This window comes from Mandrillus leucophaeus, unplaced genomic scaffold (assembly GCF_000951045.1).
Source record: "Mandrillus leucophaeus isolate KB7577 unplaced genomic scaffold, Mleu.le_1.0 Scaffold2, whole genome shotgun sequence".
Taxonomy (NCBI): Eukaryota; Metazoa; Chordata; class Mammalia; order Primates; family Cercopithecidae; genus Mandrillus; species Mandrillus leucophaeus.
Window position 1 is genome coordinate 2,579,268 of NW_012102031.1, and position 26,408 is coordinate 2,605,675.

Consider the following 26,408-nt stretch of genomic DNA (forward strand, 5'->3'; position numbering starts at 1 on the left):
AACATTAAAATGTACTACCAGCATCTGCCATCACTAGCATTTTATAAAAAGAGGTTCTGTCAGCAACAGAGTAGGAACTGTAGGAAAGCGTCTCAGAACAAAACTAAATTGAATAAATTCACCTAATAAAAATGCCTTGGTCTAGGATTTCTTTTCTTCATCAAAAGCTGCAAGAAAAAGCCACTGCTTACCTGATGCCGATTTACCGGTCATTGGGGTGGGCAGGTTTGGTTCTCGAGGTGCCGGGCCCCCTTGGGAATTCTTATCCCACAGATTCACATTCTTGTAGTTGTAACTGTTAGGGTCTCCCCATGCTGAAGTGCCATCATCAATGTCCATTTTCCGACTAATTGACTGTGGGGATGGCTCTTCCCAACCACTGGGTTCCTCATCCTTAGGGGTTGCAGGCTGTGGCCCGCTGCTCCAGCTGGAACTGGAAGGTCGAACGTTGCCTGGAGGTGGTGGGGGTGGGCCTCCCCACGAACCAGAAGCCTCTGGTTGTGGTGGCGGTGGCTGCTGTGGGGGCTGCTGCTGTTGGTGTTGTTTATTCCAGGAATTGGGCTGTCGGCCTGTCTCATTCCATGCTGGGGATCTTTTGCAATCCTCCCACCCACCTTTTGAAGCTAGGCTTGCATTGCCACCATTACCCCAGGTTCCGATTTCATTCTGCCCTCCTTCACCCCACCCAGACACAGGTTTACTTGCAGAACTTTCCCAACTGCTGTTTTTCGTCTGATCGACTTCCTCTCCCCAACCGTTCTTCCCAGAAGACCATCCTTGATTGGGCTGGCGTCCACCTCCCCACCCCTGATCCTTGCTGGGATTCTCATTCCAAGAGGAAGGTGTCTTTTCATCAGGCCGTCCTCCTCCCCAGTTGGAAGAGTTGTTGTTCTTGTAGTCATTCCAGCCTCCTGTGTTCTTGGGGTCTTTCCACTCTGTAGAGGCTGAGAGCTCCCCCCATCCAGACTTCATTTGATTGCTTTGGCTGGGTGCATCTCCCCAGCCCCCTGAGTTCTTGGTCTGTGTGGCAGCGCTCTCCCACCCCTCAGTTCCTTTGTCAGATTTCCCCTCAGGCCTTGGCACCTCTTCAATGTCCCACACTGTGTCCTGCTTAATTTGAGTTTGGCCCCAGCCAGTGTTTGAGAGCACCCTGGGGTCCAAATCAGTTCGGCTCAAAAGAGTCTGCAAGACAGCCTGACAATCAGGATGTGTGGGCCTGTACGACCGACGGCCAGAGTTATGACTGTCGCTACTTCCTGCTTTGTGGTTGCTTCCAGTGCTTTGACCTCCAACTTCACTTCCTGTGGAGCTGGAAGATCTTCCCCAACAGGGAGCCTGGGCATTGCCTTGGTTTTCAGGGAGGGGGTGGCCCTTTTGATTGTCCCATGCTCCAGTGCTAGAATTTGGTTGGTTTGGACCACTCCATTCTCCAATTTTCAACTCATCAGACCCAGTCGGCTGTTTCCATTCTCCCTGAGAGACCCCAGATGTCATTTTGTTCCCTTCACCCCATTTGTTGTCATTAGAGTCCTGGGGGCCAAAGTTCCAGGACCCACCCGTAGACCTGTTATTGTTGTCCCAAGAGTCATTTTTTGACCCAGTTGATTTCTGAACAGAAGCTCCTTTCCAGGAGTCCTCTCTCTCTTTTCCATTGTTCCCATTGTTTCCAGAATTGCTTTGTCCAGAGACTGTGTCAGTTCCAGAAGGCCCCCTAGCTGCACCCCAAGATCCAACACTCCCAGTCTTTCGATCTCCAGTGCTTTGTGAAGGGGCATCAGTGCTCCTGGAGGTGTTCCCCAAGCCCATTCCGAAGGGCATTCCCTTATTCTCCATGGGGTTTGGTGAACTTAAGTTCAAGGAGTTAGTGTTTCCATTTTTTGGTCCATCAGTGTTATGAATTTGAGCCTGTTCTCTGCCAGAGACAACAAAATTAACACCCGCATTTTCCATCTTTGACTGCTGTTCCCTGGATGTCTGACCTACTGTGCTAACCTGTGCACTGGAATTACTATTCTCTGCTTCCAATGCCCCTTTCCTAGAAGTTCCTTCTTGGACCAGTGCTGGCCAGGCAGATGGGTTGCTATTTGGGTTAAAGTTGCTGAAGCCAGAGCCAGGTCCAATTCTATCCTGACCACTCACATTCCTCCAATTTCCTAGTCCATTGTTGTTCTCTGTAGTTGAGTTGGAAGATTGAACAGATTTAGCCTTAGGGTCAGATTTCCAGACCCCAAGATTACATTCGTTCCCAGAACTTGCAGACTGGCACTGGCTCCCTTTTCCTTTGTTACTAGTGGTGCTTCCTGGCAGAGTGCTCTTCTCAGAGCCAGGGTTCGAGGCACTGTTGTTATCGGTGGTGTTTTCGGAAGAAGATTCAGTGTCTTTGCTGGCAATACAAGGCCACTCTTCCATGTCAGACCCGTCTACAATCACCTTGTCCCAGATGTGAATTGGGTTGGGGGAGGTGCCGTTGTTGGAGGAGGCTCCCGAGCCCCAAGTGGAATTTGCATAATTTGAAGCAGCAGCACCTCCAAGGGTTGAGTCTGGGGAAGAGATCATCTTATTAATCACAGCTTCACATGCATTCATTACCCATTAATCCCTCAAAGGGGCTCTCCTTCGAGCTCTGCCCTTAGGAGAGCTAATCACATGCCAGTTTCTCTCAATCCAGTTGCTTGTATCACAACTGTCTTAGTCATCTCTTCTTTTTCATTTGCCTTGTGTTATACCGGCTACGTCTCACTTCATCTCTCTCAAAACTACACCCTTTGCCGTTCCTGTTGACAGAGAAGGGCCTTCTTGTATTTTGGGACAAGGCAGTAGCAATGACACTCTAAACCTGCTCTGTATCTCCAGTCCACTCTAAACACCCCTGGCTGGAGCAATCTTTCTAAAGCACACCTTCGATTACATCACTGCTGTATGGAGAACCTTCAACAGTTCCTTAGTGCACAAGAATAAAGCTGAATTCCTTGGCCTCGAATGTCATCAAGATGCTCCATGATCTGGGACCAACCAACTTTTCTAGTCTTATCTTCTCCTGCTTCCTATGTAGATGTTAATACTCCACACTACTTGACATTCCACAACTCATGCCTTCTCACTCTGGCACCATTCCACGTTGGCACCTACTGTGTTTTCCTGCTGAATTCACACAGTGAAATTTACTCATCCTTCTGGGCCCAATTCAAGTGTCATTTCATCTACCAAGCTGTTTTCAAGCTCATCACCTGAAAATAATCTTTCCCTGTCTAGAGCCATTTTGCTCAGCACTGCGGCACCATGTTCACAACTTTCCTTCCCCATGTTAGCATCTTTGAGGCAGAGACTCTAACTTGCTAACGTTAGAATTCCACACAGCAGCCAGCACAATGCTGCTGAGTAAGCATCTGCTGAATGATGGATGCCCGCTGAGCCACTGAGCTCGGTGCCTGGGGTGGGGGGGTGTCACACGAGTATGAATTAGGCAGAGTTCACAACCCCAAGGAACTTAATCTGATAAATGAGGCTGGCTCACCATATATTTTGGTGGAATTTACCATATTTGGTGGGAAAAAATGTTTTTAATGAGATCATTTCTTCTCGATTTACTTTGGCTTCTTTAACCAGGCAGCTTTTAATCAATTTGAAGTTGCAAAGTACTATACAGAGGCATAGAAAAATAAAAAGCGTAGAATCCCAAACTCTTGAAATTTAGGGGCCTCCTTGGTTTTAATAATGTGCACTCTGACTCACGCTGGCCCCATGTCTCCACCTAGGCCTGGCTACACTGGGCTGCAGAAACTCCGCCCAACAGGGCCCGGCCCCTCACACGCTTCCTTTTGCAGCTGGTTAGGAGAGGCCAGGAAGGAAAGGCCATGGGTAGGGCTTATCTCTGCAGGACGTCTGTGTCACCACGAGGTTTCTTTCCATCCTTACTCTGCACACAACAAGGTGGTGACCGAATTTTCTAGGCAATTATTTGTTCAAACTCAGAACTCCAATAAAGCATCCTACTGGTGACAACCATCAATCAATTCATTGTCTTTGACAATGCTTAACGGTATTCAAGCTCTGAATTTTAATATCACCCCAAAAGACATTTTAAGTTGAAATCTGTTAATAAACTTTAAAAGATATTTAGAATTTCTTAGCTGATAGTTGACTTAGTATTCATCTGTTAAAAACTCTCAAAACTTCTAGTAGAACCCTTCAGCTAAATCTCTCTTATTTCTACATACAGTTTTTAACAAAGCTCAAAATTCAGGGCCCTCAAAAGAAATACTGATTTTAAAAATCTAATTAAAAAGCTATAGAATAGTATTATTTTAGAATCCTCCCAAGATTCTATATTGCAATGTAGCAAATCATTTTCTCTATCCTCCTAGCATTCTGGAAACATAACACAGGCATCTAAAGATTCGCCTTCACACAAGCCCCGTGTCCAATTATGCCCTGAAAACATATGACAGTGGAACTGTGGAGGTTCAAATTTATAACACTCTGGTCTGAGAAGGAAAAAAGGCCCCCAAAATAATGAGCATCAACAGCTAAAACAGCCCTCATGCCAAGAGCACACACTTATGGAACACTAACCCTCAGTTCCAAGAATCACCAATACACATCACATACTAGGATCCTCTCTCATCTTTTGACTAATCCCAGTGGTTTATACAATTAATGGCTCTCCTGGACTTTACATTAAGCAATGCAAACAAAGTGCTCTCTGGCTGTCAAGCTGCCATGCATTCGATTCACAGCGTGCCTTACCTGGCGCAGTCCCACTCTCACTCTGCAGCAGCGCTCCTGTCACTTGTGCGTTGTTTGGGTTTGCTCCAGGTGCTGTGCAGGGAGGAGGCCCTGCCCCACCCCCAAGGAGCATGCAGGACGGTGGAGGGGGCTGCCCACGTTTTAGTAACACTTTGTGGTCCTGCTGGCAACGGAATCGCGGCGGCACCTCCCGAGGCATGTAGCGGGCGGCGCTTGGCGGTTGTCCGTTCGGCACTGCCACCCTTTTGGCATTGTTGCCACCATTGACTGGTGGCGATGGAGAGCTGCCAATTGGGCTGGCGGCCGTTGGTTGGCTTAAACTTGGTTTCGTCACTTCGGGCACTAAAAGAGAGGGGTTGGGAAACAGTCTTTGAAATACATCAAATACATTTTTTCTAAAACTTTAAATAATTTTATTATTTTATTGAGAGATGGAGTCTTGCCATGTTGCCCACGCTGGTCTCGAACTTGGGCTCAAGGGATTCTCCCACCTTGGCTTTCCAAAGTGCTAGGATTACAAGAGTGAGGCACTGCGCCTGGCCAAGATTATTATTATTTTTTATTATTTTATTATTTTTTTGAGATGGAGTCTCATATTGTCGCCTAGGCCGGAGTGCAGTGGTGCAACCTCCGCTCACTGCAACCTCTGCCTCCCAGGTTCAAGCGATTCTCCTGCCTCAGCCTCCCAAGTAGCTTGGATTACAGGCGCCTGCCATCACAACCAGCTAATTTTTTGTATTTTTAGTATTTTTTGTATTTTGTATTTTTAGTACGAGGTTTCACTATGTTGGCCAGGCTGGTCTCAAACTCCTGACCTCGTGATCCGCCTGCCTTGGTCTCCCAAAGTATTGGGATTACAGGCATGAGCCACTGCGCCCAGCCTATTTTTTACTTTTTTTTTGAGATGGGGTCTTGCTGTATAACTCGGGCTGGAGTGCGGTGATCTTGACTTGATGCAACTTCCACCTCCAGGGCTCAAGTGATCCTCCCACCTCAGCCTCCTACATAGCTGCGACTATAGGCATACACCACCATGCCAACTAATTTTTTTTTCCTCTTCTAGAGACAGGGTTTCGCCATGTTGCCTACCTAGGCTGGTCTCAAACTCCTGAACTCAAGCTATTTACCCACCTCGGCCTCCCAAAGTGCTGGGATTACAGGTGTGAGCCACCACACCCAGACCCTGGCTAAGATTATTTGTAAGAAAGCTTACATGGTACCAATTCTAACAAAGTAACTTCTCCTTTCACTCTACTCTCAAGGCACATAGTTATTCCAAATTCTCCACCATCTCTTCACAGTTTACTGAAGGCAGGATGAAGGTGGCGGCTGATAGTGACATGAATTTAAACACAGCAAGATCATGGAATACATTCCATCAATTAAGGGGGAGATGGAAGCGATCATCATTCACTCCCCTAAATCAACAGTGGAATTAATGCTCTGAAGTGCTGCCTAGAAGAGTTAAATGTCCATGGCAAAGTCCTTGGGAAAGGGTTCAAGCCTCAGTCCAAGGGTCCCTTCCTTTCATCCACATTCTTTTTTTTTTGAGACAGAGTCTCGTTCTGTCACCCAGGTTGGAGTGCAGTGGCGCGATCTCAGCTCACTGCAAGCTCTGCCGCCTCCCGGGTTCACAACATTCTCCTGCCTCAGCCTCCCAAGAGGCTGGGACTACAGGCGCCTGCCACGACACCCAGCTAATTTTCTTTGTATTTTTAGTAGAGATGGGGTTTCACCATGTTCGCCAGGATGGTCTCAATCTCCTGACCTCGTGATCCGCCCGCCTCGGCCTCCCAAAGTGCTGGGATTACAGGCGTGAGCCACCACGCCCGGCCCTCATCCACATTCTTAAAAGATCTACCCCTGAGTAACCTTTCTTGAAGTCCCCGGCCTAGGTGAGCTAAACATTCTTCCTAAGTGTTCCTGGAACACATCATCCCGCTCTCTCTACCATGAAAATTCTCCATTCAAAAGTCCATCTATCTCTACCACAGAAATTCTCCATTTATAAGTCCCATCTCTCTCTGCCACGGAAATTCTCCACTTACAAGTCCTTCTCCCTCACCAGGCCATGACTTCCTGAGGGCAAGGACCCATCTTTCATCTTTTCTTTTTTCCTTAGGGCATGGCACAGAGTAGACTCTTACAAGAAACTCCAGGTCTGGAAAATCACAAACTCAGCTTGGTTTTGGTTTCTACAGCTACCTGGACTCAAAGACTTGCACCGCTCTCTGTGTAAATACTAGAAATGTTACAAATCTTTTTGCTTTTGTTAAATGTAAATACTTTTTCTATTTACTTTAAATAATTCGATTTTTTGACCTCAATTTTAAAAATGGCCCGCATACAGTGTGGGAATGTCGGGGCAACCATGAAGCTGCACTCTGCCAGATCCTCTGGCTCTCTCCCTTGAACCTACAGAGAAGGCTCTCTGAGATCTGCACCTCCCTCACTACATGCTGCCAAAAGATCACTACCCTCTCCATAAACTCTGCCTGGCAAATAGAGGCTGGAAGTCGTACAGAAATAATCATCAAGCCTGATAGTTCAGATGATTCTGAGGCCCAAGTCCCTGCCTCCCAGGGTAACGTCAGGCCCAGCTCTGCGGGTAACGCTGCTTTGACTGCTAAAATGATGCTGGGCCAGCATGTCGCTTGTTGAACTGGCTCCTTTATGAGACAGATACAACATCATCAGAAATCAGGCGGCCCAATCTATGCCACTACCGGACATTAACACACTGTGGGTGACAGGAAGTGCCTGCAGCAACTTCCAGGCGACCCCATGTCTAACTTCAGCCAATCACAAGGCAGCACCAGGCATCCCAGTAAGCGGAGGGGGAGTGGAGGTCACAGGATCCAAAATCTGATAAGCATAATAAATGTGTGACTTAAGAAAACAAAACTAGTCGGCTGGGCGCGGTGGCTCATGCCTGTAATCCCAGCACTTTGGGAGGTCAAGGCAGGTGGATCACAAGGTCAGGAGTTCGAGACCATCCTGGCCAACATCGTGAAACCTCGCCTCTACTAAAAATACAAAAGTTAGCTGGGTGTGGTGGCGTGCGCCTATAGTCCCAGCTACTCAAGAGGCTGAGGAGAATTGCTTGAACCTGGGAGGCGGGGCTTGCAGTGAGCCGAGATCCCGTCACTGCACTCCAGTCTGGGCCACAGAGCAAGACTCTGTCTCAAAAAAAAAAAAAAAAAAAAAAAAGAAAGAAAATAAAATTAGTCATTATCTAATATTCATGACCTATAATAGATGGATACATAACTGGTAAATGAATGAATGAAGATTATTTAATATTAATTTTCTATCTGTTATTGGCGGATTCTATAGCATAGGGCATTCGCAATCCCCTTTTATCTTATTATGAGAATAAACAAGAAGTTGGCAGAGACTGGAGAAATTCATCCAAACTGGTTTTTAGGACGGAAAGAGCTATGTTTCTGTAAGGCTGCCCTTCTATAAAAGGTCTAGAATCTTCATTATAAGTTAACCAGGTCTACTACATACTTTTAACTCAATCCAGAAAAACAAGACAAGACAGAGTGACCTGCAGGACTGAGTGCTGAACTTCAGTTTGACTCACTTTAAAACATTCACAGCACTGTTTCAACCGAAGAAATTTGGTAGGTATCACATATCATGTAAGATTCCTTGCAAAAGTTCCTCAGGGCACTTTCCCACCACATCAGAGACAGAATGGATTGTAAATGATAAAGTCATTATAAAATGAGAACACACCTCAACCACTTTCCTCCCAATACAGTGTGCTCTGGCCCAGGAGATTAGTCATTCAAACTCCAGGACATCACGTACAAATAGGTCAAAGTATAAAAAGAAGAAAAACAAAACCTCCAGGAAACAGTCAGAAAACGCCCAAGACACCACCTTAGTCATAGCAAACTGTGTTTCAGCACCTGAGTGAATTCTTATTCTATTTTTAAAATCACACCTTTCTGGGAATCCAAGAACGTTAAGCCTTTAAAGGCCAACCAGAATTGCTGGCACTAATTGGAGAGCAATGCAGCTTTTTAGGCGGGAGGTCTGATCCAAATTGACTCCCAAAGTCCAAACTTAAGACATTAGAATCCATGTGTGTCACCCATCATCATGGTCCAGAATGTTAGATAAAGGGCAAGAGAAGCTATTGTTAAGTCTGAACATGTTACTTTTCAGGCTGTCTCTTTTCTGAATCTTAAGGATTTGTAAGTTGCGCAAGTTTTTCTAAAGATCAGCTGTTCAAAGTAAGGGCATAGTTTCTTAATTTCCAGAGGAAAGGTTTGTGGCTTAAACATGATCTCAGTACTATAGGGAAATAAAAACATTGTGGGGGGTGGGGGGAAGCTATGTATCCTATTTTCTAATTTCCATTCATTTACTTTTTTTTTTTTTTGAGACAGAGTCTTGCTTTGTTGCCCAGGGTAGAGTGGAGTGGCAGGATCTCAGTTTGCTGCAACCTCCACCTCCTGAGGCAGGAGAATCGCTTGGGTTCAAGTGATTCCCCTGCCTCACCCTCCAGAGTAGCTGGGATCACAGGCGTATACCACCATGCCTGGCTAATTTTTGTATGTTTAACAGAGACGGGGTTTCACTATGTTGGCCAGGCTGGTCTCGAACTCCTGACCTCAGGTGATCTGCCTGCCTTGGCCTCCCAAAGTGCTGGGATTACAAGCGTGAGCCACCGTACCTGGCTGTTCATTCATTTACTTTTTTTTTTTTGAGACGGAGTTTCACTCTTGTTGCCAGACTGGAGTACAGGAGTACAGTGGCGTGATCTCGGCTCTCTGTAACCTCTGCCTCTCAGGATCAAGCAATTCTCCTGCCTCAGTCTCCCAAGTAGCTGGGATTACAGGTGTGTGTCACCATACCTGGCTAATTTTGTATTCTTAGTAGAGACGGGATTTCACCATGTTTGCCAGGCTGGCCTCAAACTACTGACCTCAGGTGATCCACCTGCCTCAGCCTCCCAGAGTGCTGGGATAAAAGGCATGAGCTACCGTGCCTATCCCTTCATTTACTTTTAAGAACCATTGAATTGAATCTCCTCCCCTTCCTCATCCCATTTATCTTATTCCATTCTTGCATCTCACAGTTTAAACTTCTAATTGCCCCTATTTCTGAAAACTCCAATTAGATGCTACTTTTTCGGATAAAAGGGCTCTTTAAGAAACTTCCGAACCAGGCAGGGTTCTGAACACAGCAGCTGCACAGAACTAGTACAAACTATTATTTCCTTTAACTATCTCAATGGTATCAAACATAAAAAAGAATGACCTAGAAATGTTTTTAAAGTAGTAGCTAAAATACAAACAAGGCCTAGAAAAGACAGTCTAGGATGAACATTTTAAATCTGATGACACGCAGTGAGCGGTCAACGTGTACTGAACAATTTTCAGTAACCTCTCAGCACTGCCTCTATTTCTTTATCTTCCACTCCCTCCTCAACCCAACACACACTGGCTTTTGCCTTAAACATCTCCCTGCAAGCTTCTTTCCCCGTAAGTCACTAGTGATCTTGGTTGCCAGTCTAACCAGCCCGCTTTAGACCTTTTCTTCTTTGATTTTTCTGCAGCTTCTGACACCACTCATCATTCCCTCCCTCCTGTTTCTGTGAGACATGCTCCAGCTAGCTCTTCAGCTTTTCCCTTCCTCTTTCTGTGTGGGCTTCTCCTACTCTTGATCGGGGGGATCAGCAAACTTTCTGTAAAGAGCCAGATAGTAAATACTTTAGGGTTTACTGGCCATATGGCCTTCATCACAACAACTCAACTCTGCACTTGTGGGGCCAAAGCACCATAGACAATGTGTAAACAAATGAGTGTGGCTGTGCTCCCATAAAACTTTATTTACCGACAGTGAAATATGAATTTCCTGTCATTTTCACATGTCATGAAATACTGTCCCCATTTTTTCTCCAATAATTAAAAAAACATAGAAAATATTCTTAGCTCATGGGCAGTGCAAAAATAGGCAGCGAGGCCAATTTTGTCCACGGTCATAATGGCAATGCTGGCTTTTGACTGGCGAATAGCAAATGAATTTGGCCATAAGTAGTGGCTTAAAAACAAAACAAAACAAAATCAATGTGACGACAGGGCCTGCACCCTTTCTACATTTCAGTTCCTTGAGTACAAATTCTTCCATGCTCAGGCTTTAACTACCACTTACCATCTTTCCCTTCCTCTCAAACTTGTTTCCTAGCCCCAATCCCATTTCTTCACCCTCAAAGAACGAACTTATCACCCAACCAGCTGCTCAAGTCAGAAACCTGCTTCGTATCTTAGACTTCTCAATGCCCCCCACCTACATTATCATTATCCAATCAACAGTAAGTTAAACTAAAGCCTCTCTCAATTCCTTCCTTCCCCTTTACCATCACTGCTCCTAATCAGGTTCAAGTCCTCATTACCTCCTGTTTGGACTATTTTCGTGCCAATTTATCGGAGCCACATGTCTTGTAATACCTCACATTCATTCACTCTCTCAGAGGCAGCCAGTTTCATCTCTGAACAAGTGGCTTCCCACCACTGTGTTAGAACACACAGGTGTTTCTACAAGGTGTGAGGGGTGCTGTAAGTAGTTTATAAATTATTTAATGGAGGGGACCCCTCCAATAGTAATAAATGAGTAGACTCAAGGTTATCCTGTCCTCACTGTACTATGTCTTCTGAAATAGGCTCAAAACAAAGAGTGGTAGCTAATGTCCTGCGATGGCCCATAACCCAGGTATGCTGATGGAGAAGGTGCTGCTCTCAGCTGTGTCCCAGTGGTAAAGGACAACACCTAAAAAATTTAACTTCTACTGAGCTAGAAGCTTTTCCCTGTTGGCTCTGACTCACCATTGGTGCTATTTGAAGAATAAGCTTCACTGAACAAAATATCTAACAGATAACTACCAAGGAACTGTTAAGTGTCAGGCACTAGAGTCCTTCAAAGTTTGGAAGACAGTTACCTGAGGTTCCCCAAGCAGGAAGCCTTGCTCTGGGAGCTCAACCCCAGGTGTTTAAACCTATCTGAGTTGACAAATTCCTTGCCCAATCTGGCTTGAACTCCACATGGTCCATGGAGGTTGCTCTCTGTTCCTTTTCATAGTGTGGTGCAAGAAGTGTAAATCCCTTCCTGGATAGTGTATGTCTATTAATGCAGGGTTTTTTTTTGTTGTTTTTTGTTTTTCTTTTGAGACAGTCTTGCTCTGTTGTCCCAACTGGAGTGCAATGGCATGATCTTGGCTCACTGCAACCTCAACCTCCTGGGTTCAAGCGATTCTCCTGCCTCAGTCTCCCGAGTAGTTGGGACTACAGGCGCCCGCCACCACGCCTGGCTAATTTTTTGTATGTTTAGTAGAGATGTGGTTTCACTGTGTTAGCCAGGAAGGTCTCCATCTCCTGACCTTATGATCCACCTGCCTCGGCCTCCCAAATGTTGGCATTACAGGCGTGAGCCACCGCGCTTGGCCTACTAATGCAGTTTAAGGTCATCTTATGCTGATACACTCTCATTAAAGCCAGCCATCACTCTAACATCTTTTTTTTGTTTGTTTTCAATTGAGACAGGGTCTCGCTCCATTGCCCAGGCTGGAGTACAGTGGCACAATTATGGCTCACTGCAGCCTTGAACTCCTGGGCTCAAGCAATCCTCCTATCTCTGCCTCTCAAGTAGCTGGGATTACAGGCCTGTATCACGGTGCCTGGCCCCTAACATCTTTTTAACAAGGCTAAATTTATATGTCCAACCTCCTCTATTACATAGTCTATACAATTGGGCTTTTTAATCCTAAACTTCATCCCTGTTAAATCTGAATGATTACATCAATTCCTCAAACTCTTTCAGTTCTACTCTAAAATCCAACGAAGGAGGATATTAGCTTCTACCTTAAGTGCTTTCTATTATTTGATACCTGGGTAGCAAGCCAGCTCTAGCCTATGTCTTCACATAACCTTCACTTGAAATCTCTATCCTATTCCTCTGCAGAATTTTCACAATTTTTTTTTTAATGGTGGAGAATACAGGAAGAATATATAATGAATGCACTACTACTCTGAAATACAGAAAAATCTCACTTCGGTCCTCTATACAACCAGGGACTTGGTACCAACCGTCTTTTCTTTGTGCTTCTAGCAACTGTTGGGGAAAGATGGATAGATTCAGATGAAGGGGAGATTGCCTGAGAAAGACACTATCTTTGGGAAGAGGAATATGTCCCCCAGACATGTTAGCTGAGGTAAGAGAAGAAGAAGGAGACTTAGAGTACCAAGGTGGGCTACTGGGAATAAAGATGAAGATGTGGCTGTAAACCCAGACCCAACACTAGAAAGGTCAGGCCCTCCCTCTGTTTACATTCTTAACATACCCCAGGGACAACTGGTATTTTTACTTGCTCTATAACAATTAAATCCCTTAGGAGATTGAAATGGCCTCTCATCTCCCTTTAGGATTATTTTATGTTATCTTTTGATTGGAGGGGTGGGAGGTAGGGAGAGTAGGTTGACTGTGAAACTATGAAATTCCACGACATAGTAGGTATGAGAAAGCGCCCAATTGGAAAAAAAATTTTTTGGGTAGTGAGTAGAAAGGAAAGCTTGATTTTTAAGACTGGTAGAGGAAAGAAGAATGTGTTTGAGAACAGGTCTGGTATCCCTCCCAATTTTTTTTCTATAAGAAAAGATGCCTAACAGATTTTCTGTTTCCCAGCACCACTTATCACACAGAGCAGCTCAGTTCTGTAGCACAACTAACACTTGGCTTTGCAAGCATCAGTCTTGTGGCCAGCCTAGGAACCCAACCACCACATTCCAGCAACCAGAGTCTAGACTGTCCAGGAAAAAAAATGCCAATTTTCTCATCTGTTGTCCCCATAAATCATCAAAAAGCTCTACAAATATAAATACTTAAGTGCCCAAATCCTTTTCTAGAAAGTATGTTGGTTTAGAAAGCATGGACACTGTACCAGCATGAATAACACTATTTCTATGGCAAAGTATCATTTATATTTCAAGCAAGTAATTTACAAAGATCCTTCCAAAATAAAGCCTACTTCTGGGCTGAAACTGAGGAAATGTACAAGGGCAGATACTATTCTCTGTAACCAATTAATTATAACTAATAATCATGGTTTCTTTTACACTTCACTACAAACCCCCAGACTACATTCTCCTTTGAAATGTCTTTTGGTTAGAAATTTATTATAGTAACGCCTAGTTATATGAGAATTTATTTTCCATAACTAAGTTTCCTAAGAAATTAGCACTGTCTTATTACTCTTTCATCATTGTGTGACAGGCTTTGGTCTGGTAGTCCAACAAAACAAAACAAAACAATGAAGAAACCAATCATTACAGGGCCTCCCATCAAGCCTTGACCTCTCCATCACCCTTGTCCTTCTCCAAGTCATCACAGTCACATCTAATTCCCTTCATCTAAGGCAGTGATTCTCAACTAGGGACATGTACTGGGGTCACCTGCAGAGCTTTTCAAAATACATCTGCTAGGGCCATGGCCTGGGACTGTGTATTTTGATGATTTTATGCAAATGATTCTTATGCATACCTAATTGAGAAACACATATTTAAGTGGGCAAGGAGAGGAGCTATCTCAAAGAATTAACTCTCTCATTCTGAAGGGGAAATGAAAGAAAGTGTGAACATCACCAGACAAAACTACATGATCAAAATTAACGGCAGAGCAAGAAGCCAAAACAACACAGACTATTAGGTTGAGAATGACCCAAGGGGCACCTGCTCCCGTTTATAACATTTTTTAACAGAGTTAAGCTACTCAAAATATATTATCTTTTAAAAAAGCATATTCCAAGTTTTAGCTTAGAAGGCAGAGTAAACATCCTAGGTGCAATATTCCATTATCAGACTCAATGCATGCTATCAGTCAAGGTGATTGACAAACCGTTGTAATTCGCATCTGTAAATTAAAAGCTGGTGTTTATTTTTTGCTATTATTCTAAAAAAAAGTTTTGAAAAGGTTCAATTCAAAATCATGACCCATATACTTTTTTTTTTTTTGAGACAGAGTCTCGCTCTGTTGCCCAGGCTGGAGTGCAGTGGCATTATCTCGGCTCACTGCAACCTCCGCCTCCTGGGTTCAAGCAATTCTCATGCCTCAGCCTCCCAAGGAGCTGCGATTACAGGCATGAGCCACCATGTCTGGCTAATTTTTTATTTTTAGTAGACATAGGGTCTCAGCCATGTTGGCCAGGTTGGTCTCAAACTCCTGACCTCAGGTAATCCAGACTCCCAAAGTGCTGGGATTACTGGCGTGAGCCACCGTGCCCAGCCATGACCAATAAACTTTTTAAAACAAGGTATTTACTCTTTTGACTCCTAAAAAATTTAAGGCCAACTAGAAACACTAATACAAGTATTTTCAATTTGTCATTACTGCTCTTCAGTGACTGCAAACAACCCACCTTAATTACTCTACACCCACTCTCTTTTCACTGGACTGGAGGCTGAGTCAGCAACAGTGTAAAAGCTAAACACAAAAGGTTCTAAATAATTTAAAGAGAAAAAAAACCTTACCTTTGGTTTTTTGTTCCGTGACCTGCAAAATAAACAGATAAAAGTAAATGAGATTTGCTTTTTAATTCAGTACTATATTTTCAGACTACTTTAGTCTGATAACTCTAGTAATCCAAGCTGTCAGGCACACAGGCATAGCTGAAATCCAGAAAAAGGAGCTGGGAGTCAGTTCAGACATCCTTCCAAAGACTATGGCCATATGTCCAGCTATAATTTACATGACCACCATTAGGAAGAATAGTAAAACTAAAAAGCATTCCACTCATTATAGGATGAGGTCCCTGTACTGAGAATGCTATTTGCATTTTGATTGCTATGACTAGAGAAAAATCACATGAATGTGGCCCAGAAACTAAATTAGCCATAGACACAAAAAGATTCCCCTATGAGTATAGACACAAACACTTGATCTCAAATCTAAAAAGCAAAACTTCAGGGACTCGTCATCAGAGGCACCAGATATCACGGTCGGAAAGCAGGATTCAAAACCAAACCTTGTCACTTTCTGGCTATGAGATCCCCAGTTTTCTATTATCTGTTGAATAGAGATAATAATAGTATATCCCTGCAAAGGACTGCTATAAGGATTAAATCAGATACGCTATGCAGTGCTCAATAAATGTTTGCTGTTATTATCAACATTTATATAAAATAGCATGAAGTATAGCACTAAGACTGAAATATGTAAATTTTGGACAAATCAAGGGTGCTTTGTTTAAAAAAAGTATTTCTTTATATAGTAACTAATACGTCTACAGAAATGATTAACCTCTAGAAGGTTGGACAGGCTGAACATAGTAATGGACTTCAGAGAGTTTGGAAATGATGATTAGGAGCCTTACAGAAAACTGCTTCTGATATTTTTAAGAGGGGAAAATAAAGGAGGGCATCTAATTTATAACAATAAAACAAAAGGTGATGCACAAGCAAAACATCCAAAAGGAACTATGCCATCACTGCAATAGTGGTTACATTAAATTGTTGAGATCATGGGTGATTCTGACTCATTTTCCCAACTGTTCATCTTTTAAAGCATTTTTATTTGGTTATCTGACTTTTGCAATAAAAATATTCATATAGCAAAGAAGAAGTTTGATGATTTGTGGCTGGTAATCATACTGGATTATGGCCATGGGGGTTCACGAAAACACAATCATCTTTGGAAGGAAGGTCCTGTAGCTGACCAGCCCACCTTGTGATGGATCCCAACACATCATCAGACTCTAAATAGGAGTTAAAGGATCCGCCTATAGAACATCCTGGTGTGTTTCCTACATTCCTGTGTTAAATGACAAGCTAATTCTATTACAGTGAATTTGTGGAACCCAGTGTCTTCAAAGTGAATGTTTCCCAGTACTGTTACAGAGCTCAATTATACTGAAAATACTCTTGTATGATTTTTCTATATCTCCACTCATCCAAGAATGAATGATGTGCAGCCACTTACCAATTCCCAAAGGCAATTTAGGTTTTATACCATTGTAACTATTTCTTAGAATGCCATTTTGAAGATCAGTCATATACAGGAAGTCAGTGCCTTCCCATTGTAAGCAACAAACCCAAATAATGTCAAATATGTCTTATCATGTGGGTTCTGTTAAGAGCTGTCCCCCAGACGGCAAAAAGCTGGACAATCAAAGCATGTGTTCTGCCAACACTAAACAATTAGCAGCATCAGCCTAAATGAATGTGAATGGAATCCTTCTTTGACACCTCTCTCATGAATGAGTATCTAACAGTTTACTCAGTGATGGCTCCAGGAAGAGCCAACTGCTACAACCAATGAACACTGGAAAAGGCTCATGCTTAATTTCTGTGTGGAAGTAACTTCGTTTTAGCTTTAAGTAAGTGTCAATTCTTCAAGAAAATTATGTTTCCAACTTCATTCTTGACCATTCACTTATTAAACAATTTCTGAGTGATTATTCTGCACCAGGCACTGCCCTAGTTACTGGCAATACAAATACGAATAAAACCAAGAAACTTACAGTCAGTCAAACAGTGAAGATGGACACAAAGAGGTGGTCATAAAGCGCTGGGGAAAGCAGCATGAAAGATGTGGAAGCCCTTAGAAGAGGCACCACAAATGTTTGCGGACTGAATGAATGAACCACTGACCACATGATAGACCTCTGGCACGTTCTCCACGATTCTTTGCATCATAGCACATTTTATGGCTCCTAGCTGAGGCGTTGTCTCTACAATAAGGTTGGAAACCACGAAGATAATCACATGGTAAGCTTTGTGCTCTCCTTAAAACTGCTAAATCAGAATTTAATTCTGAAATTATGCAATGGTTCAGTATAATAAAACAAGATCAAAGGCCATGCATCAGCCTGCGTCAGCCTAGATTCTGTGTCAAGCTGATCTGGAACATTTTTGAGCAAAAACGATAGAATTTTTACTGTTCATAAAATTAATCACTTAGAAATTTTATTTACGGTGATTTTCCCCTTTGCCATCACTTCTTAATCAGCTCTTAATGCAGATGAAAGCACACAGGACAGATTATCCAGCTACATAAACTACATTCTCTGCATAAATAATCTCATTCACTCTCAACTACATTCACACCATCTTTATTTTAAATCATTTTTCTTTGTGGAATCCAATGAAAGTTTACAGAGGCATATTTTATTAATCATTTTAGATATTGATATTTGTAGTTTAAGAAAACACTGTTATGTATGTTAAAAATGAAGAAGGAATATATACTCTCTAAATCACTCTGTTTGGCATCCTCTTGTTAACAGCCTTTGCTCAACTTCCTTGGTACCCAGTCTATTAACCACTCATTTCCAGAGACTGCAAAATCCGATTTTTGTAACAACTTAGTAGACGAAATGTGTGAGTGTCCTAAGGAAAGCAAACTTTCACTGAGATTTAATCTCACGTCACTCTAGTTGGAGGTGGAGGGCACAATGTGTGCGAGGCACAGGGAAAAGAGCCCAGAAACCACAGGCGCAATGCTACGAACACCCCACGGCTGGTGGAGCTGCATACTGCAACCTCAGTGACAGGGCATGTGGCCATGGACCCAAAGGGAAGTACAAAAACGTCTCTGGGCTGTTATCTGACTTCCATTATTACTATTATTATTATTTTGGACACAAGATTTCACTCTGTCACCCAGGCTGGGGTGCAGTGGTGCAATCTCTACTCATTGAACCTCCACCTCCTGGGCTCAAGTGATCCTTCTACCTCAGCTTCCAAAGTAGCTGGGACCACAGGTGTGCACCACCACACTCAGCTAACTTTTTTCTTTTTTTTTTTTTTTGTAGAGTCGGGGTTTTCATGTTGGCATTACAGGCACGAACCACCACACCAGGCAATCTGGCTTCTTTATTCAGACTTTTCACTCCAGAATTTTAGGCAATTCTAACAAACTCAGGTGAGAAGCAACACATTAGAAGGAGGTACCCTGACAGCATGAAGATGTGATGGAGAATATACCACTATTAATAGAAACAAACACAATTAAAAGCAGACAAAATCTTCAAGAGCACAGCGGTCTATTATAGCACCAAATAATAATGAATGTTCCTCTTAATTAAGTCATGAAGAAAAGATAAAATTACATTTCATATATTTAACATGGCAGGGACATATGCAATCCAGTTCAGAAACTATTTTCAGAATTTTTCTTATGCTGATACTCACACATCAATTTTTTGAATTATTTCAATAATACAAAAAATTGAATTATGAGAAACGCCATATCCAATAATGCTGGAAAAACGTGCAGTGTTATACTGGCTCGTGTTTGATTGGCTTGACTCTGTTCTAAATCTAGAGTTTCCTCTGAACCTTGTCACAGTTTCTTTCTCCCTAAACTTAGCTTCGATAACTAGCACCAACACAGGGATCCTCAAACCTGTCCCACAGTAGGCCCTGCTTCGCAAATGCTTTACATAGCAGTGACAATACCTGACAGAAAATCACCTTGCCTCCAAAAAAGGCACCAAAGTAACCCCTGCTGAGCCACAGCCCAAGTTAAGAGATGCAAAAAGAATGGTAACGTGGGGAAACAGGTAAGATCAGACAACGGACAGGGTAGAGAGGCATGCTCTGAAGCAAACAGGGAAGGCAGGCGCATTCTAACCACTCTGCCTTAGACAACTCTGCTGGACAAACCGCTCACCTGAGACCTGACAGGTGGCAGCCGTCAGCCCTTTGTCTTTTTTCTTTTAGCATCTCTTGTTTTCTCTAAGCAATTCCTCAAAGCCACACAATGCCATATCCTCCAAAGCACTACGTGGGCTCACTAGATCCTTTCCGAGAGGGATTTCTACTTGTCATTCTCCGAAGGTAGACACAGCACCATGGGGGGACCAAAAGAACACCGGGGCAACCTCTAGCCAGTTTTTAAAAGTTATTCTATAGGCTTAAGAAAATGTAGATTAAATTAATATACAAATAAGGAAATACAACAAGAATTGAGAGTTTGAAAACTCTCTTGCCTTTCTAATATTGTTTACTGTTGTTTTCAAAAAATCAGCCATAGCATTATTTAACATCTACTTTATGGTAACAAATACAGACCTTGAACTTTCTCCCACTTCCAAATATGAAAACTTTTAAGTAAACTAATGTCTCAAGTACCGTTACTGAGATATCAGGTATTCAGGCCAGGCGCAGTGGCTCACACCTGTAATCCCAGCACTTTGGGGGGGCCGAGGCAGGCAGATTATGAGGACAGGAGTTCGAGACCAGCCTGGCCAACATGGTGAAACCCCGTCTCTACTAAAAATACAAAAATTAGCTGGACGTGGTGGCAGGCACCTGTAATCCCAGCTACTCAGAAGGCTGAGACAGAAGAATCGCTTAAACCCGGGAGGCAGAGGTTGCAGTGAGCCAAGATGGTGCCACTGCACTCCAGCCTGAGCAACAAAGCGAGACTCTCTCTCAGAGAAAAAAAAAAAAAAACGATATTGGGTATTCAAGCCAAGACAGTTTCTTCTTCTGGATGCCGGATGCCTAGTGGATATAAAGACAGACTTAACTGATTAAACTCACCTTCTGAGTGGCTTCTTTTTTCTTTTTATCCTCTTTCTTCCTTTTCTTGTCTTCCATTAACTGTTCTTCCCTTTCTTGCTCCTTCTCTCTGTTAAAGTAACATCATAGCAGAAGGTTATACATCTATATTCACAACCCATTTCTGTAGCAAATTAAATGCTTGTAAATGGTGTGCAAGACGACATTTCATCTCTGTGACTGAGTAGAACACAGTATTTCATTTAAATCAAAAGGATGCATAAAACTCACATTTAATTATTCCCACATCTTGGTTTGTCACCCCTTTTGCAAAACATGACATTAAGTTTGGTTTCAAAGAAGCCTATTAAGGTGAGCTTTTATAATATCTTACCTAAAAGAACACACACACAAACACACACACGATTAATATAGTTCCACTCAGCAAAGGACCTGATTTGAATATGACAATATCCAGATGGCTTCTGGGCAGTATTCCTCACAGATAATGCAGAATATATTAACTCAATTATGGTACATATGTATTTATCATAAATAGATGTTTTTCCATGACATCTTCAGAGTGGTGAACATAAAGCTCTATGCTCTGTATTCCAAATTTTTTTTCTATATTTATTATTAATACTGTATGTTTTATATATTTTCTACTTGTGTTTTCTAAGGCAGGCACTGAGTGTCCTATAAATCAATGTATTCCAGGCCAGGCGTGGTGGTTAACGCCTGTAATCCCAGCACTCTGGGAGGCCAAGGCAGGTAGATCACTTGAGGTCAGGAGTTTGAGACCAGCCTGGTCAACATAGTGAAATCCCGTCTCTACTAAAAATACAAAAATTAGCTGGGTGTGGTGGCACGCTCCTGTAGTCCCAGCTACTCGGGAGGCTGAGGCAGGACAATCACTGGAACCTGGGAGGTGGAGGCTGCAGTGAGCTGAGATAGTGCCACTGCACTCCAGCCCGGTCAACAGAGCCAGACTCTGCCTCAAAAATAAAATAATAATAAAATAAAATAAATAAACGTATTCCCTATTGGGTGAATTCACTACTACATCTTCCTGTACACATGAATTAAGACAATCAGGTTTTGCTCCACTGAATTAGAATAAAAATGATATACAATCATAAACATTCTAGTTGCAGAAATATGCTGAATCTGAAGAAATTAAGAGACTGTAATTTACAGCACACATTTGAAAAGTAACATTTATTGGAATGCTGTCAACTTTCACTCTATGTATCAACTGGGAAAAAACATACACTCAACCAACCGCAGTAACTTCAAAGCTCACAGTGGGAAACCCCAGACTCTATGCTTATGGAATTTCATTGCTGTGAGGAGACTTTAAGATCTAGTTCCCAGGTCCTCAGAACACCCAACAGATAACAAATCCATGGTTTCACAGATAGCACCTAGAATAAGGCCGAATTACAAGTGAGTCAAATTAAAGATTAAGGGAGTAACAGGTTTGCAAACATGGCAAAATCATAAAGATGGTTCCTGAAGGACTCAACTTTGGGAAGCAGAGATCTAGTTTAACATACTGAAACTATACAAAAGGAACCATGGATGAAAACTGAGGTGGGCTCTCATGAATACATAATAATGTTTTATTTATAGAAAAAAGGCTTAAAAATTATTTTACCTACATGTTGTCACTGACTTTGTCCGCATTCAAATATTAGCCTTTCTCCTTCTGCACTTCTGGGTATAAAGATATAAAAGCCTAATATGCAAAATCCACCCAACCAAGGAGGAGATTTTACTGAAATTTCCTTAGGTCTCATGCTGGATTTCTTTGGAGTCAGATTGTGTGCCTCTGTCTAGGTGTGAAACGCGTGGAGAAAATCCACCTGCAGCAGCAGTGCCCTCCTTTAAGAAAATGGATTTACAAACACCGGTAAGATGGATGTTGACCATCTCAGGCAGGCTGGCCATGGGTCCTGTTATATTTGGCCCTAAAAGCCTTTTGCTTCCTCTGGCTGCAAGTGGAAGGAGTGGATGGGGTTCCTCACGCCCAAGCTGCTGTAACTTGCCTTCTACATTTTACAGTGAAACCAACTACAGAAAAGGAGCAACCGCAGCCTGAATATTTCCTGTTTAAAGATTTGGTGTTTACAAAAAAAAAAAAAAGTATTAGGTTGTCATTTTTTTCTAAATCTAAAATTATTCTAAAATTAAAAGTTTATTTTAAAAAATGCAATGTTGGCTGGGTGCAGTGACTCACGCCTGTAATCCCAGCACTTTGAGAGGCCAAGGTGGGTGGATCACCTGAGGTCAGGAGTTCAAGACTGGCCTGGGGGACACAGTGAAACCCTATCTCTACTAAAAACACAAAAATTAGCTGGGTGTGGTGGTGGGCACCTGTAATCCCAGCTAATTGGGAGGCTGAGAAAGGAGAATCGCTTGAACCTGGGAGGCAGAGGTTACAGTGAACCAAGATCACACCATTGCACTCCAGCCTGGGCAACAAGAGCAAAATAAATAAATGAATCAATAATAAATAATAAATAAATAAAATAAAACATAAAAAAGGGGGGTAAGTTTTACTCAAACATGTTCTTCAAAAACAAACTAACCTTTTCAAATATTGTCCCTATAAACAGGCAATTCAGGGAAATAGACTGAAATTCATGTACAACAGAAGTAAACTCATTTCTAAAACAGATATATTTCAAAGCTTTCCAGGTGACAGGCTATACTTTTCACCGTGTTTTTTGTTTTATTTTGTTTTGTTTTGACCATGCATCTTGGTAGGATTTAGTCTTCTCTTCAAATTTCACTTCCTTAGGAAGAATCTACTTCGTCAAACCTGGCTTAAAAACCTGCCGTTTACTTAACAATAAATCAAATAGTGTGGGTCTCACCTTTCTTCTAATTCTGTTCTCTATCTAGGTTGCACATTAGCACCATTTGGTGAGCTTTAAAAAAATCCTGGCTGGGCGCAGTGGCTCACGTGTGTATTCCCAGCACTATGGGAGGCTGAGACAGGTGGATCACGAGGTCGGGAGATCCAGACCATCCTGGCTAACGCGGTGAAACCCCGACTCTACTAAAAATACAAAAAATTAGCTGGGCGTGGTGGCACACACCTGTAGTCCCAGCTACTCGGGAAGCTGAGGCAGGAGAATTGCTTGAACCCGGAGGCAGAGGTTGCAGTGAGCCAAGATTACACCACTGCACTCCAGCCTGCGCGACAGAGCGAGACTCCATCTCAAAAACAAACAACAAACAAACAAACAAACAAAAACCCTATTCTGAGTTAGAGCCCAAGCAGAGAGCAATGGGCGTCTATGCGGAGAAGGTATCTATGGGGGCGGTGATGGAGATGGCTTACGTAAGATACAGGAGACTGATGCACTGTTTAAGTATACTAAGAATAATAGGGCCAGGCATGGTGGCTCACACCTGTAATCCCAGCACTTTGGGAGGCCAAGGTGAGTGGATCACCTGAGGTCAGGAGTTCAAGACCAGTCTGACCAATATGCAGAAACCCCATCTCTACTAAAAATACAAAATTAGCTGGGTGTGGTGGTGCACGCCTGTAATCCCAGCTACTCAGGAGGCTGAGGCAGGAGAATCGCTTGAACCCAGAAGGCGGAGGCTGCAGTGAGCCGAAGTCGTGCCACTACACTGCAGCCTGGGCAACAAAAGTGAAATTCCATCTCAAGGGAAAAAAAAAAGAATAATGACAGCCATGTTTCTCACTGTTGAGAAAATAAGTTACACAAATGGAAGAAAAGGGAGAAAACTCAAATGAACTCTGTGGGGTTGGATCTAAATTAGTTACTGACATGAACTCATGGTTTCCAATATATATAGACATAATAAATATTAGCTGTAACTTTGTGTACATGTGAGATACGTGAATATATATTCCTTCACACACACACACACACACACACACACGCTTATTCCCTTAGCTCTGTCACTCTGAGAGCTAGAGAACAAGCAACATCCAAGTAATAATGAACACACTTAGCACCCAGTTTTGCGGCTTCCATTCTTTACTAAATAAACCAGAGTTCTCTGGGAAAAATAGCTAATTCTGGGATAGGATAAGGAAAGTACAAGATGAACCTGGAATGTACGTTTGCCAAGAAGCAAAAGAGTGCTCAAAGAATGATGGGATCCTTCAAATGACTATAGAAGACAGTTTGAAGTGCTCCTACAAGCTAAATCTGGAACAACATCAGCATCAAAATAAGTAATTATAGTAAGAGACTATAAGCCATTGTATAAAATAGGAAAACACAAGTTCATACAGAGAGAAATAAGCAAACGAATACACTGAAATGAGGAATGGAATAGTCACACAGTTTCAAAGCACCTCCCCATAAAATACTTGTGATAAAGGGTTGAGAAGAGTAATTAAGTCAAGGAGAAGCCTGTCAAGATGCCACCTTAATCAAGTAATCCACGTGAACATCATCAGCTACGGGACAAATTCAAACTGGGAGTTACACAACAGGATGCTGTAAAAAGAACACAGCATCGATTTGATTCTGTGATACTCCTTTTAAATGTGTTTTTAACCCGAATACCATCAAAGGAACCGTCAGACAACTCCACATTCAGAGGCATTCTACAAAATATACTGGCCTGCAATCTTCAAAAGTTTTAAGGCCATGACAGTCAAGGAAAGATTGAGGAACTGTTCCAAATGAAAGGAGACCAAAAAGACCTAACAACCAAATGTAATGTGTGGCAAATGTCACACCCTGAATGGAGATCAAGAGTAAGTGGTGGTAACGTATCAGTGTATTAATTTTTTTCCTATGAGGGTTATATTGTGGTTCTACACCAGAATGTTCTTTTTGTTAGAAATATACTATATTACCCAGGTGACAGAGCACTGGATCAGCAGTTAATTCTCAAATGACTCAGGGGGAAAAAGGCTTTTTAAAATCATACAGATTCAAACTCTGTAAGTTCCAGATTGTTTCCAAAAACAAAAGAAAATACAAACAACCAACACAAAATCATTGCTCAGATAGTACCCCAGGTCAATTACATAGAAATCTCCAGGGATTTTGAGAAGTCCCTCCAAGTGGTTCTAACATGTAGCTAGGGTTGAGAAACTGCTCTAAATTCTTGTTTAAACCTATACTTGAAAACATTATTACCTGATTTATGCCTCAAAAATGAAACCTCCCATCACCTGAGCCCAGGAAGTTGAGGCTGCAGTGAGTCATAATCGTGCCACTGCACTCCAGTGTGGTCAATAGAGTGAGACCCTGTCTCCAAAACAAACAATAAAAAAACACCTCCCATACAGCAACGAATGCAAATGCCAAGTGACTAGGCGGGTCCTACTTGATCATCAATTGCTTCTAAGTATGAAGGGCAAGAGAAATCATTCATATTTTCTCTCATCTTTAAATATACAGCCAGATATAAAGCTCATCACTGTCAAATTATGTAATTCATTCAACAAATTCAGTTAAGTATTTACTGAGTCTCTACTACAGCTTCCCAGGCAATACTACGGGCACCTCCAATTCCTTAACTTTGCGCCAAGAATGGTTTATAGGTGCACCCAGCTTCCAAGTACATATGGAACACAAAGCCCCTCAAACTCCTTACAGCCCAGCCTGGGGCAGCTGCTAGCCCAATCCAACCTCATCTATTTACCCCAGTGTGCTGTACGAATCTTTTCTCTGTGTGTCTTGACCTGAAAAGGTAAGGAAGCATTGTCTAGGGGAGCTGGGGGTTTTAATATTGCCTCTGCAGGGGACGAACGTGTGGGAGGTACTGTGCGGGCGGGCAAAAGATAAAGCAAGTGCAAACATCATAATCTAGAATAAATCCTGAATGGTAAAAAGCCAAACTACTCTTGAGAACCTCTCAGGTTAAGAGAGAATACAACAGTGTTTTCTTCTTAATTTTTTACAATAATAGTAGAGAAAAGTAGAAGTGACTTGTAGCTGAACAGAAAATGCCCAATATTCGGCCGGGCACAGTGGCTCATGCCTGCAATCCCAGCACTTTCGGAGGCTGAGGCGGGCAGATCATGAGGTCAGGAATTTCAGACCAGCCTAGCCAACGTGGTGAAACCCCATCTCTATTAAAAATACAAAAAAATTAGCTGGGCATCATGGCAGGTACCTGTGATCCCAGCTACTCGGGAGGCTGAGG

General features: G+C 42.6%; 1 protein-coding gene across 4 annotated transcripts in view; it reads right to left on the reverse strand.

Annotated features, from left to right (window-relative positions):
- TNRC6B (trinucleotide repeat containing 6B) overlaps positions 1-26,408 on the reverse strand; it is a 312,777-nt gene that overhangs the window by 69,594 nt on the left and 216,775 nt on the right. For 3 of the 4 annotated variants that reach the window (XM_011978800.1, XM_011978799.1, XM_011978798.1), the window contains 4 exons: positions 20,298-20,385; positions 15,282-15,303; positions 4,747-5,088; positions 192-2,540 (listed from right to left, as the gene is read on the reverse strand). In XM_011978800.1, coding sequence (XP_011834190.1) covers positions 192-2,540; positions 4,747-5,088; positions 15,282-15,303; positions 20,298-20,385 — 2,801 coding nt within the window. The remainder of the gene's footprint in view (positions 1-191; positions 2,541-4,746; positions 5,089-15,281; positions 15,304-20,297; positions 20,386-26,408) is intronic. The other variant, XM_011978801.1, reaches the window with a different exon arrangement.